Genomic DNA, 13,146 nt, shown 5'->3' with positions numbered 1-13,146 from the left:
ATTACATTTCCGCTAGCTTAGTGTTTTTCAACCCTCGAGCTCTCCTCAAACCGTTCCAGTGTTTAAGATACTAACAAGGGGCTGCCCTGACCCAGAAGACAGTGTAAGTGTAGGGATCAGGGAACAGAAGCAGGAACGCAAGACGCCGGATACAAACGTGAACATGCTGCAGGATTCCACGCGCATCAAATTCTAGAAAAGCCAAAACCCACCCACATAGGTTGCTTAGGATGGGGTGGGGGGACTTAGAAGGGGCATGAGAACCTTCTTTGGGTGATGAAAATGTCCTGTGTTGTTCTGCCTGAGGTCATGCTGCATTTGTCAAAATTCAAAAACACTGAAAATGAGTACATTTTATTGTATGTAAATGACACCTCAATAAAAACGAAAGATGTGAGCAACATCCTGGGAAAAGAAAATGTGATTTCACCTTAAGTGCTTTAGCAGAATTCTATAATATGCCTCAGCTCTTACTCTTTCTTCTTTTTTGAGACAGAGTCTCGCTCTGTCACCCAGGCTGGAGTGCAGTGGCCACAATCACAGCTCACTGCAGCCTTGACCTCCCAGGCTCTAAGAATCCTCCCACCTTAGCCTCCTGAGTAGCTGAGATTACAGGCATGAGCCACTGTGCCCAGGAACTTACTCTTGCCTGTAAAAATACAGCTCTGAAGTGAAGAAATCCGAGGCGCCACATCAAGGAGGCGAAACTGGAGTCCGCAGGAGGCCAGCCCCGCACGAGGAGTTTCAAACACTAAGGATCCTGACAGGGAAAAGTTATATGAAGCAAGAAAGGCAATTTAAAGCGATAGTTTATCATATGAATGTTTCGTTCTTAAAAAATGAACAAGCTCTATTTATAATGCCCATTTAGAAATGAATCCATTAAAAAAAAATCAGTAGATCAGCACTTATTTTAATTACTGAGATAGAGTCATACTTGACAGAAGCAAGCCCTGCGGTATATGTTATCATCACACCACCGGTGGATATTTTAATCCTAAAATTGAGACAGAGTTTACTTAAACATTTAAGGCTTGAGTTTCCTCTGTACAGTGTGGAGGTGATTAAAAAAATTAATCCTAACATGAAGATTTTTCATCCAGTTAAAAAAAGAAATACTTTAAAAACGACCTGCCTTCCAAAACATGAAGTTAACTTGGAGTTTTTCTGTGATATGACAAACTAGGCATAATCCTATCTCGGAATTGTTGAGTAGAAAATTTATGTACTAATACTCTTGTTAAAATTCAACAGCTTGATTGTGAAAGAATCCAGAGATCTCACACAGAAAAAATACTAACACAGCTCATATATAAATTACTTATCTATAAGAACAATTATAGAAGGAATCTAAATGGGGCAATTTTAACAAACCAGGCAAAATATCATATATACCTGAATATAAGGTAACTCCAAGCCATGAGCATAAGATTAAGGCAGTTACTTTATTTTGAAGAAGGAAGTGGCATAAGCAACTCAGTGTGTGCCCCTTAGGGTGGGAGCTCTTCCCCCTACCACTCCCCACCCCAAGGCATCATTTTGGAGAAAAAAGTGTCTTCTATCTGGCTGGCTGTGTTATCTAGGATTGCACCTTCTTACACGGCAGGCTCATCACGTCCAGATGAGCATCTAAGGAACTGCATTTGGGGAGATGAAACTTTCATCTGGGACTCAACTGAATGCATGAACTAACACGGGGCCATGGACCCACCAGTCTTGATTGAGTTACAGAAAATGAAGGTGACTCTTTACACTTCCAAGTTGCTTTCTAGATCCTTTCATTACAAAATATTCTGATCAAATAATCTTACAAAGGAAAGATAACCTAGCCTCAAGGCTATCCTCTAAAAGCAAAGAGAAAGTGATTGATTTTCTGCTCAGTCATTACGCTGGGGACCTTTACGAGGCACGTGTTAGTTCCCAGGCAGCACTGCTAGGCGGTCTGTGCCAGAAATTTCACGTACTGCCCGCGGGCTTCAAAATGGTCAGCGGGCCGGTTGTACGCTGTCCACACCGGTTCTCCCACAAACAGCCGCATGGCCTTCGTGTAGTTCTGGAAAACAGACAAACACACCCAGCATCTCATTAAACCAGCCGGCCTTCTACTTACTTTTATTTACTAACATATCAACTTATTAACATTAATTGCTATAAACACTTTACTTGCTATTTTTATTCTGCGTCTTTAACAATTTAGGCCACATTTTACTCGTGGAAGGAAAATTTGTATCAGGTGGTGCAGCTGGCCCTGCCTGTCCTCACGTGCCAGGTAAGAGCATCTGGAGCTGAGGCTCGGTGTTGAGCTCCGCACCTCCGTGCTCTCTATAGAGACACACAGTCAGGAAAAGCACTGGCTCCAACCCCATGTACCCTCCACCTCCTCTCTGCCTCATTTGGCTACAGTTTTCCTAAGAATTAGCATCAGGGCCCACGTGTTGCTGGTGGGCAGGAGAGGACAATTCAGCGACATCCGTCCAGACTAAAAACGCACGTGCCTTTTAATTCAGTTTTCACTTTTAGGAATTTACCCTACAGAAAAACACACATAAGTGCAAAATGACAAGCATGTAAGGGTATTTATTACAGCCCTGTTCACAAGAGCAAAAAATTGGGAACAATGTATATACTCATCGTTGGGGGTCAATGACTTGCTGAAATAAATTAATGGTTAAATACAGTACAGCATGTCCAGCGCCAGAGTACTGTGCAGCTGTAATCAGGGCTGAGGCTTGTAGACGCTGAAATGAAACGGTCCCCAGTGAACATCATGTAGAAAAAAGTAAAATGTAGAACCATGGGAGGCCAAGGTGGGCGGATCACCTGAGGTCAGGAGTTTGAGACCAGCCTGGCCAACATGGTGAAACCCCGTCTCTACTAAAAACACAAAAATTAGCCAGGCGTGGTGGTGTGCCCCAGTAATCCCAGCTACTCAGGAGGCTGAGGCAGGAGAATCGCTTGAGCTTGGGAGGCGGAGGTTGCAGTGAGCCGAGATCAAGCCACTACATGCCAGCCTGGGTGACAAAGTGAGGCTCCATCTCAAAGAAAAAAAAAAAAAAGAATCCTGACTGACATGCACTTGGATATGTGTAAAGTCACTCTAAAAATAATTTTTAGTGGAATACTGGTTACTTTCAGGGAGAGAAACTGGGGGGCTGGGAACGGGGGTCAGAGGGAGACCTTTCACCAGGTCCCCTTTCATATTTCTAAAGTTTAAACCATGTGCATTTAGTATTATTCAAAAATTACCCTTAAATCAGCATTACCCCAATTGCCTCCAGTGAACCCCAAAACTACCTTATCTGTGTTTATTGCCAATCCTGACTGGACTGAGTTACTGTTCAATTCCAAAACTGAAATGTTTTTAAAAGTGACAGTATGGCAACATAACAACCCTACAGGCGCCTCACCACCAAGCAAGGGCTGGGACAACCCTACAGGCGCCTCACCACCAAGCAAGGGCTGGGGTGACAACCCTACAGGCGCCTCACCACCAAGCAAGGGCTGGGGTGACAACCCTACAGGCGCCTCACCACCAAGCACGGGCTGGGGTGACAACCCTACAGGCGCCTCACCACCAGGCACGGGCTGGGACGACAACCCTACAGGCGCCTCACCACCAGGCAAGGGCTGGGACGACAACCCCACAGGCGCCTCACCACCAGGCAAGGGCTGGGACGACAACCCCACAGGCGCCTCACCACCAGGCAAGGGCTGGGACGACAACCCTACGGGCGCCTCGCCGCCAAGCAAGGGCTGGGGCGACAACCCTACGGGCGCCTCACCACCAGGCACGGGCTGGGACGACAACCCTACAGGCGCCTCACCACCAGGCAAGGGCTGGGACGACAACCCTACAGGCGCCTCACCACCAGGCAAGGGCTGGGACGACAACCCCACAGGCGCCTCACCACCAGGCAAGGGCTGGGACGACAACCCTACGGGCGCCTCGCCGCCAAGCAAGGGCTGGGGCGACAACCCTACGGGCGCCTCACCACCAAGCATGGGCTGGGACGACAACCCTACAGGCGCCTCACCACCAGGCAAGGGCTGGGACGACAACCCTACAGGCGCCTCACCACCAAGCACGGGCTGGGGTGACAACCCTACAGGCGCCTCACCACCAGGCACGGGCTGGGGTGACAACCCTACAGGCGCCTCACCACGAGGCAAGGGCTGGGACGACAACCCCACAGGCGCCTCACCACGAGGCAAGGGCTGGGGCGACAACCCTACAGGCGCCTCACCACGAGGCAAGGGCTGGGACGACAACCCCACAGGCGCCTCACCACGAGGCAAGGGCTGGGACGACAACCCTACAGGCGCCTCACCACGAGGCAAGGGCTGGGACGACAACCCTACAGGCGCCTCACCACGAGGCAAGGGCTGGGACGACAACCCCACAGGCGCCTCACCACGAGGCAAGGGCTGGGACGACAACCCTACAGGCGCCTCACCACCAAGCACGGGCTGGGGTGACAACCCTACAGGCGCCTCACCACCAGGCACGGGCTGGGGTGACAACCCTACAGGCGCCTCACCACCAGGCAAGGGCTGGGACGACAACCCCACAGGCGCCTCACCACGAGGCAAGGGCTGGGGCGACAACCCTACAGGCGCCTCACCGCCAAGCACGGGCTGGGACGACAACCCTACGGGCGCCTCACCGCCAGGCACGGGCTGGGACGACAACCCCACAGGCGCCTCACCACCAAGCATGGGCTGGGACGACAACCCTACAGGCGCCTCACCACCAAGCATGGGCTGGGACGACAACCCTACAGGCGCCTCACCACCAAGCACGGGCTGGGGTGACAACCCTACAGGCGCCTCACCGCCAAACACGGGCTGGGACGACAACCCTACAGGCGCCTCACCACCAAGCACGGGCTGGGATGACAACCCTACAGGCGCCTCACCACCAGGCACGGGCTGGGACGACAACCCTACAGGCGCCTCACCACCAAGCAAGGGCTGGGACGACAACCCTACAGGCGCCTCACCACCAGGCAAGGGCTGGGGTGACAACCCTACAGGCGCCTCACCACCAAGCAAGGGCTGGGACGACAACCCTACAGGCGCCTCGCCGCCAAGCAAGGGCTGGGGCGACAACCCTACAGGCGCCTCACCACCAAGCACGGGCTGGGACGACAACCCTACAGGCGCCTCACCACCAGGCAAGGGCTGGGACGACAACCCTACAGGCGCCTCACCACCAGGCAAGGGCTGGGACGACAACCCTACAGGCGCCTCACCACCAAGCATGGGCTGCGACGACAACCCTACAGGCGCCTCACCGCCGAGCACGGGCTGGGACGACAACCCTACAGGCGCCTCACCACCAAGCACGGGCTCGGGTGACAACCCTACAGGCGCCTCACCACCAAGCACGGGCTGGGACAACAACCCTACAGGTGCCTCACCGCCAAACACGGGCTGGGGTGACAACCCTAGAGATGCCTCACTGCCAAGCAAGGGCTGGGGCAGGGCCAGGCTCGTGAGTGTGTACCTGCCGCCGCCTGTACCTGCCCCCGCCTGGGTATGAAATGCACACCTGTCCACCAGGATCGCAGGTAGGGGCCACGGAGGCTGCCACGGAAGGACAGCTGTCACCTCGGACATCGCCTGCGGCTCCACAGACTCTCCTTGAAGCACAGGTCGAGGAGTCCCGAGCCCAGCGACTGCACTTGGAGTCTGCGGAAGCCGCGCAGTTCAGCGGCAGAGATGCCATGGCCAGGGCCACCACACAGGCCAGGCCTGGGGAGAAAGCACAGCGCTCCCACCTTCTCGTCCACCGTGAAGCGGTGATAGATCCCCGCGGGGAGCGTTATCATGTCTCCCTTCTCCATGAAGATCCGGATCCACTGGTCCTCCTTGTCTCTCACATCGAAGTACCCACTGCCATCCAGGATGTAGCGGATCTCATCGTCCAAGTGCAAATGCTCCTCGTAGAACATCTTAATCTAGTGCAGAAGGAACATTCCTGTGAGTCTACCAGAGACCTGTCACGCAAGCTCGCATCCACCCACTCAGCAGCCTGAGCTTTTGGTGGGCCAGAGCTGAGGTGAATGGGACTTCTCTCCATAAAAATGAAAACTACACTTGCTAAGAATTATTTTCCTAACAGTATAAGGGCCAGAGCTAGAATATTTTATGAAACCTGTCAACAAATGAGCAGTAACTGAAAGTGAACAGACCTGCAGCAAAGGTTCTGAACACTTGACACAGGCCAACTCACCCAACCGGCACGACCCCATGAGGCTTCACACAGGCCAACTCATCCAACCCGCACGGCCCCATGAGGCTTCACAGAGGCCAACTCACCCAACCCGCACGGCCCCACGAGGCTTCACACAGGCCAACTCACCCAACCCGCACGGCCCCACGAGGCTTCACACAGGCCAACTCACCCAACCCACACGGCCCCACGAGGTGGCTGCTCTATCAGCCCCGTTTTACAGATGTGGAAATGGTGGCACAGAGAGGCTAAGTCACTGGCCCAACCTCACACAACAAGACTGCCCCAAAGACACCCTGGCCCCATGCTCACACCCACCCAGTGTGCTGCACACAGCAGTCATGAAATCACAACACACAGGGTGAGTGAGAAGCCAGTGGACATTGCAGGGAGGCAGGCACAGACTCCACAAGCATTTTCTATGTCTTCACATTGACTTTTGTGTACTTTTTTTTTTAGGTGGAGTCTCGCTCTGTTGCCCAGGCTGGAGTGCAGTGGCACAATCTCAGCTCACTGCAACCTCCGCCTCCCCGATTCAAGCGATTCTCGTGCCTCCTAAGTATCTGGGATTACAGGTGCCTGCCACTATGCCCAGCTAATTTTTGTATTTTTAGTAGAGATGGGGTTTCAACATGTTGGCCAGGCTGGTCTCAAACTCCTGACCTCAGGTCATCCACCTGCCTCGGCCTCCCACAGTGCTGGGATTCCAGGTGGAAGCCACCACACCTGGTCTGACTTTTGTGTCTTTCTGAAAGTGTTTTCTTCGTAATATTTTATAATAAAAATATTCAAGTATGCAAAAACATTGAGAGTATTTTACAGTAAATATCCATATCCCCTTCACCAAGACTGCGCCCTTATAATCTGATGCTGCCTGCACTGTTCATATCTCCATACCTCCTGCTCCATATACACACACACACACACACACAAAAGACAGGGTTTCACTCTGTTGCTCAGGCTGGAGTGCAGGGGCACAATCATGACTCACTACAGCCTCAAACTCTGGGGCTCAAGAGATCCTCCTGCCTCAGCCTTCCCAGTAGCTGGGACTACAGGCGTGCACTACCATACCTGGCTAATTTTTTTAAAAAATGTTTTCTAGAGACAGGGTCTTACTATGTTGCCCAAGCTAGTCTCAAACTCCAGGCCTCAAGTGATCCTCCTGCCTTGGCCTCCCAAAGCACTGGGATTACAGGCATGAGCCACTGTCCCCAGCCTACCTTGTTATGTGTTACAAAATCATAAATAAAATGAAAACAAGATTAGGAAGAAAACCTTAAATTTGAAATCAGTGTATTCATAGCCACACAGAAAGAAAAGACAAACGGAAATAGCTTTTTTTTTTTTTTTTTTTTTTGAGACGGAATTTCACTCTTGTAGCCCAGGCTGGAGTGCAATGGCGCGATCTCGGCTCACTTCAACCTCCGCCTCCCAGGTTCAAGCAATTCTCTGCCTCAGCCTCCCAAGTAGCTGGGGTCACAGGCATGATCACCACACCCGGCTAATTTTATATTTTTAGTAGAGACGGGGTTTCTCCATGTTGGTCAGGCTGGCCTCGAACTCCCGACCTTGGGTGATCTGCCCATCTCAGTCTCCCAAAGTGCTAGGATTACAGGCGTGAGCCACCACACACGGCGACAAACGGAAATAACTCCTGAACATATTATTTTGACTACATCCTCAGGCTGACAGAAAAACCGCAACCCAAGCTTAGGTTGCACTCAGTAGGCCTGCTGCTTGTCATGGTCTGGGTGCCGCCATGCTGATGCTGTTGTGTGTGTTGTGGGGATTGAGAGGATGGGAAAAAACATTGATATGACTGGGAGCCAGGCCTCTCACAGTGAGAGGAAAGATACAAATACTGATGAGGAAGGCAAAGGAAAGCCCTGTGGATTTAACTGGAATTAGAGGTGTCTGTTTGAACTACTTGTCATACACACGCAGACACATGCACACTCACACATGCGCACCGTCACACAAGCAGACACACTCACATGCTAGCATTCACACACAAACCTACACACGCACACACGTACACGCTCACACATGCGTACATTCACACTCATGCACACACGTACACGCATGCATTCACACACATGCACACACGTAACACACTCACTCATGTACATTCACACACATACACACGTACACACATGCGTGCATTCACACATACACACGTACACACATGCATGCATTCACACATGCACACACGTAACACTCACGTGCATTCACACATGCACACACACGCACACACACATGCACACATACGTACACACATGCGTGCATTCACTCACATGCACACATACAGACGTACACTCACACGTGTGCATTCACACATGCACACGTACACGCGTGTACATTCACACTCACATGCACACATACACACGCACACGCACATACACGCTCTCACATGCGTACATTCATACATGCACACACGTACACACATGCATGCATTCACACACATGCACACACGTAACACACTCGTGCATTCACACACATGCACACATACACACGTACTCACACGCACATTCACACATGCACACATACACACGTACTCACACATTCACACACATGCACACATACACACGTACTCACACATTCACACACATGCACACATACACACGTACACACATGCGTGCATTCACACTCACATGCACACATACAGACGTACACTCACGTGTGCATTCACACTCACATGCACACGTACACACACACATGCGTACATTCACACACATGCACACACACGTACACACACTCTCACACGCGTGCATTCACTCGCACAGTACTCATCCCGTCCACAGAAAGCACCTGAGCACAGTGACTCTGCAGGGCACTCCCATCCGAGTTTCTAAGTGCCAGGGCTAGGTGCCAGGAAGAGCAGCTGACCCCGCACAAGGTCAGGAAAAGCAGGAGGTGGGCCTGGACACGCCGTGGGTCCAGAAAGTAACGGGCTGGGGATGCGCCAGGGGACGGAAGCCAGCTGACGAGGCTGCTGCTTGCCAAGCCTGAGGTCTGGGACAACGTGAAGATCAACATAAATCCCAGCAAGAATAGACCCTAGACCAACGAGTGAAACAAGAAGGCCTCCAGCCCCAGTGGATGCCGAGTGAACAGAGAAGAAGGGGACACGCCTCCTGACAGTGAAAACCAACCCCCGGGTGAGCGCCATTGCACGGCCATGACAGTCACAGCCCACAAAGGCAGGAATCATCACGACTTATGAAAAACGTCGAGTGAAAGTTTGAGGGGAAATGGGATATTCACGGTCTAAAAGTAACTTTCCACACATTTCTTACCAGTTACAGAGGAAAAGAAAAGGAACTTCCCCCCATGGAGAGACTTGACGGACGCCGGCTTCACCCAGGGCACGCTGACATCAGCAGTGAGGGGCCCTCGGACACGCTTGCTCACAACACTGCGTAGGATTCCGCTACAAACACACGACCTAACACTGAGGAAACCAGTGGCAATCACAAGATCGTCAGAAAATAAGGTTATTTTAGAAAAACAAAGAATAAGCCGGTATCAGCAAGAGGGTTTTATACCAGGAGAGAAGTAATTCCAGAAGACAGCAATGGTGAAGCTAATGTAACTTACAACATCAGCAGCAGGCCAGCCTCTGTTATGTGAGATAAAACGTGGCTGAGAAGAGGCTGGCTCATCTCAACTTCCATGTCAGAGTCACACCATTTACATCCACCAGAATCTAATGAATTGTAGGGCACTCAGTGAGAAATAAAGACAATATGTGGACTCTAACCAGCAAGAATCATTTGACATAGAGAAAAGAAACTCACACGACAGATCTATTTTTGAACAATTTCCACATCCTTAAGCTCTTCTGCTCTTAGTTCTATCTGGTATTGTCGGTTCACCTGCGTATGTTTGTATTGTTGGTTCACCTGTGTATGTTTGTATTGTCTGTTCGCCTGCGTATATTTGTATTGTCTGTTCACCTGTGTATGTTTGTACTGTTTGTTCACCTGTGTATGTTTGTATTGTTGGTTCACCTGAGTATGTTTCTATTGTTGGTTCACCTGTGTATGTCTGCATTGTCGGTTCACCTGTGTATGTTTGTATTGTCGGTTCACCTGCGTATGTTTGCGTTGTTGGTTCACCTGAGTATGTTTGCATTGTCAGTTCACCTGTGTATGTTTGTATTGTCTGTTCACCTGTGTATGTTTGTATTGTCTGTTCACCTGTGTATGTTTGTATTGTCTGTTCACCTGTGTATGTTTGTATTGTTGGTTCACCTGAGTATGTTTGCATTGTTGGTTCACCTATGTTTGTATTGTTGGTTCACCTGTGTATGTCTGCATTGTTGGTTCACCTGTGTATGTTTGTATTGTCAGTTTACCTGCGTATGTTTATATTGTTTGTTCACCTGCATATGTTTTCTAAAGAGCTTAGAAGTCACCACTCCATCCTATCAAGTAAAAGCAGAACAAACTGAAAAACCAACTCTTTTTAAATCTGTAAGAGAAGCGAAGTCACAGAGCAAACCACAGCCCCTCACACTGGAGAGACAGGCAGACAGAAAGATCCACACCTAACCAGAGCAGAAACCCCTATGGGAACCAGGGCTGGGGTCGAGAAACCCAAACTGTACTTGACCAGTTGGGGGCTCGGTGTAGACAAGTCTGAGAGCTAAAAAAAACTCCAGACCCAGTCATCAGGGGCCTCACACTTTTGTAAATTTTACCTGCAAAAGCTCTACTGGGTCCCAACAGTGAATATCAGGGAAAATTCCCTGTGCTTCTGGCAGAGGGAGGGAAAGGGGGCCATTCTGAAGTCTATCAGGATACATCTGAAATCTCTTCTTATGAAGGCCTCAACTCAGGAGAGCTCAGCCAGCCAGATCCCAGCCTGCTGGGCTTTCATGAGAGCCTGACCTGGGTGAAGGGAAACACGAAACTCCAGCCCCTTCGGAACTCCATGTTATGGACTGAATACTATGATCCCCCTCCCCCGGGTCCATGGGCTGAAACCCTACCCTCTAATATGGTGGTATTAGCAGGTGGTGTCTTTGGGAGGTAATTAGGATTAGATAACGTGATGAGGGTAGAGCCCTCATGAATGGGATTAGTGTCCTTATAAAAGTCCCAAAAGAGCTTGCTTCTTCTACCCACCCACCATGTGAAAACACAGTCATCTATAAACCAGGAAGCAGCTCTCACAAGACACCAAAGCTGCCAGTGTCCTGACCTTGGGCGTCCCTGCCTGCAGACTGTGAGAAATAAATGTTTGTTGTTTAAGCCACCCAGTTTATGGTATTTGCTTATGGAAGCCTGAGCTGACTAAGACAGGAGAGGAAGGGAAACCCCAAGTCCAGCTGCTTCCAGCCATCATGTCCCACTTAAAGGAGGGAGTCTGAGAAACGCTGGTGAAGGTCACAGCCCAGAGGCACAGGCTGACTACAAGACTGAGACTGTCCTAGCTAATGCAATATGAAGAAATATAAGGCATACTGATTAGAAAGGAAGAAATAAAACTCCCTTTGCTCGCAGATGGTATCACTGTCTAGGTAGGAAATCCAAAAGAATCAACAAAGAACAGCTCCTGGAACTAACAAGCAATCATGGCAAGTTTGCAGGATACAGGGTTAATACACAAAAGTTAATCACTTTCCTATATACCAGAAACACAGCAGGTGATATTTGATATTCAAAACACAAAACCATATACATTTGCACCCCCAAAAATGAAATGCTTAGGTATGAATCTAACAAAATATGCATAAGATCTACAAGAAAACTACAAAACTCTGATGAAACAAATCAAAAACTAAACAAATGGAGAGAAATTCCAAGTTCATGAATAGGAAGACTCAGTAGTGTTAAGATGTCCATTTTTCCAAACTTAATCTATAGGTTCAGTACAATCCAATTCAAAGTTCCAGCTAGTTATTTTGCACATATCAGCAAACTGACTGTGAAGTTTATCTGGAGAGGCACAAGACCCAGAATACCCAACACAATATTGAAGAAGAACAAAGTTGAAGAACCGACACTACCTGACTTCAAGACTTACTAGCATGCTATAGTAGTCAAGACTGAGACACCGGTGAAATAGTAGAAAAATAGATCAATTGATCTTTGACAAAGGACCAAAGGCAATACAATGAAAACAATAATCTTTTCAACAAATGGTACTGAAACAATGGTAAATCTACAGGCAAAAATATTACTCTAGACACAGACCTTACACCCTTAACAAAAATTAAGATAATATGGATCACGGGCCAGGTGCAGTGGCTCACACCTATAATCCCAGTGCTTTGGGCCACTGAGGAGAGAGGATCACTTGAGGCCAGGAGTTTGAGACCAGCCTGGGCAACACAGAGAGATCTCCTCTTTGAAAATTAAAAAAAGAAAAAGAAGAAAAAAAAAAAAGCCAGGCATGGTGGTGCATGCCTGTAGTCCCAGCTACATAGGAAGCTGAGGTGTGAGGGTCACTTGAGCTCAGGAGATTAAGGCTGCAATGAACGATGATCATTGACTCATTAAAAGAAGTCTCTTCAAAAAAATTTTTTAATGATTACAGAACTAAATATAAAATGCAAGACTCAGCTGGGCACAGTGGCTCACGCCTGTAATCCCAGCACTCTGGGAGGCCGAGGTAGGTGGATCACTTGAGGTCAGGAGTTCAAGAACAGCCTGATCAACATGGTGAAACCTCGCCTCTACTAAAAATACAAAAATTAGCTGGGCATGGTGGCACGCACCTGTAGTCCTAGCTACTCAGGAGGCTGAGGCAGGAGAATCGCTTGAACGCGAGAGGCGGAGGCTGCAGTGGGCAGAGATTGCCCCACTGCACTCCAGCCTGGGCAACAGAGTGAGATACTGCCTCAAAAATAAATAAATAAATAAAATACAAGACTATAAAACTTCTAAGACAACTTCTAAGAT

At 49.4% G+C, this 13,146-nt stretch overlaps 1 protein-coding gene across 2 annotated transcripts in view; it reads right to left on the bottom strand.

Moving 5' to 3' along the window:
• Positions 1–893: 893 nt before the first annotated feature.
• ADI1 (acireductone dioxygenase 1) overlaps positions 894–13,146 on the bottom strand; it is a 29,163-nt gene continuing 16,910 nt past the window's right edge. For both annotated transcript variants that reach the window (XM_003807409.5, XM_014343728.5), the window contains exons 3-4: positions 5,781–5,960; positions 894–2,053 (exon numbers count right to left, since the gene is read on the bottom strand). In XM_003807409.5, coding sequence (XP_003807457.3) covers positions 1,934–2,053; positions 5,781–5,960 — 300 coding nt within the window. In that variant the 3' untranslated portion in view covers positions 894–1,933. The remainder of the gene's footprint in view (positions 2,054–5,780; positions 5,961–13,146) is intronic.

The sequence above is a fragment of the Pan paniscus genome, chromosome 12, assembly GCF_029289425.2.
Source record: "Pan paniscus chromosome 12, NHGRI_mPanPan1-v2.0_pri, whole genome shotgun sequence".
Taxonomy (NCBI): Eukaryota; Metazoa; Chordata; class Mammalia; order Primates; family Hominidae; genus Pan; species Pan paniscus.
The sequence above is the reverse complement of the archived record's forward strand: the minus strand, read 5'-3'. Positions and strand labels throughout refer to the sequence as shown.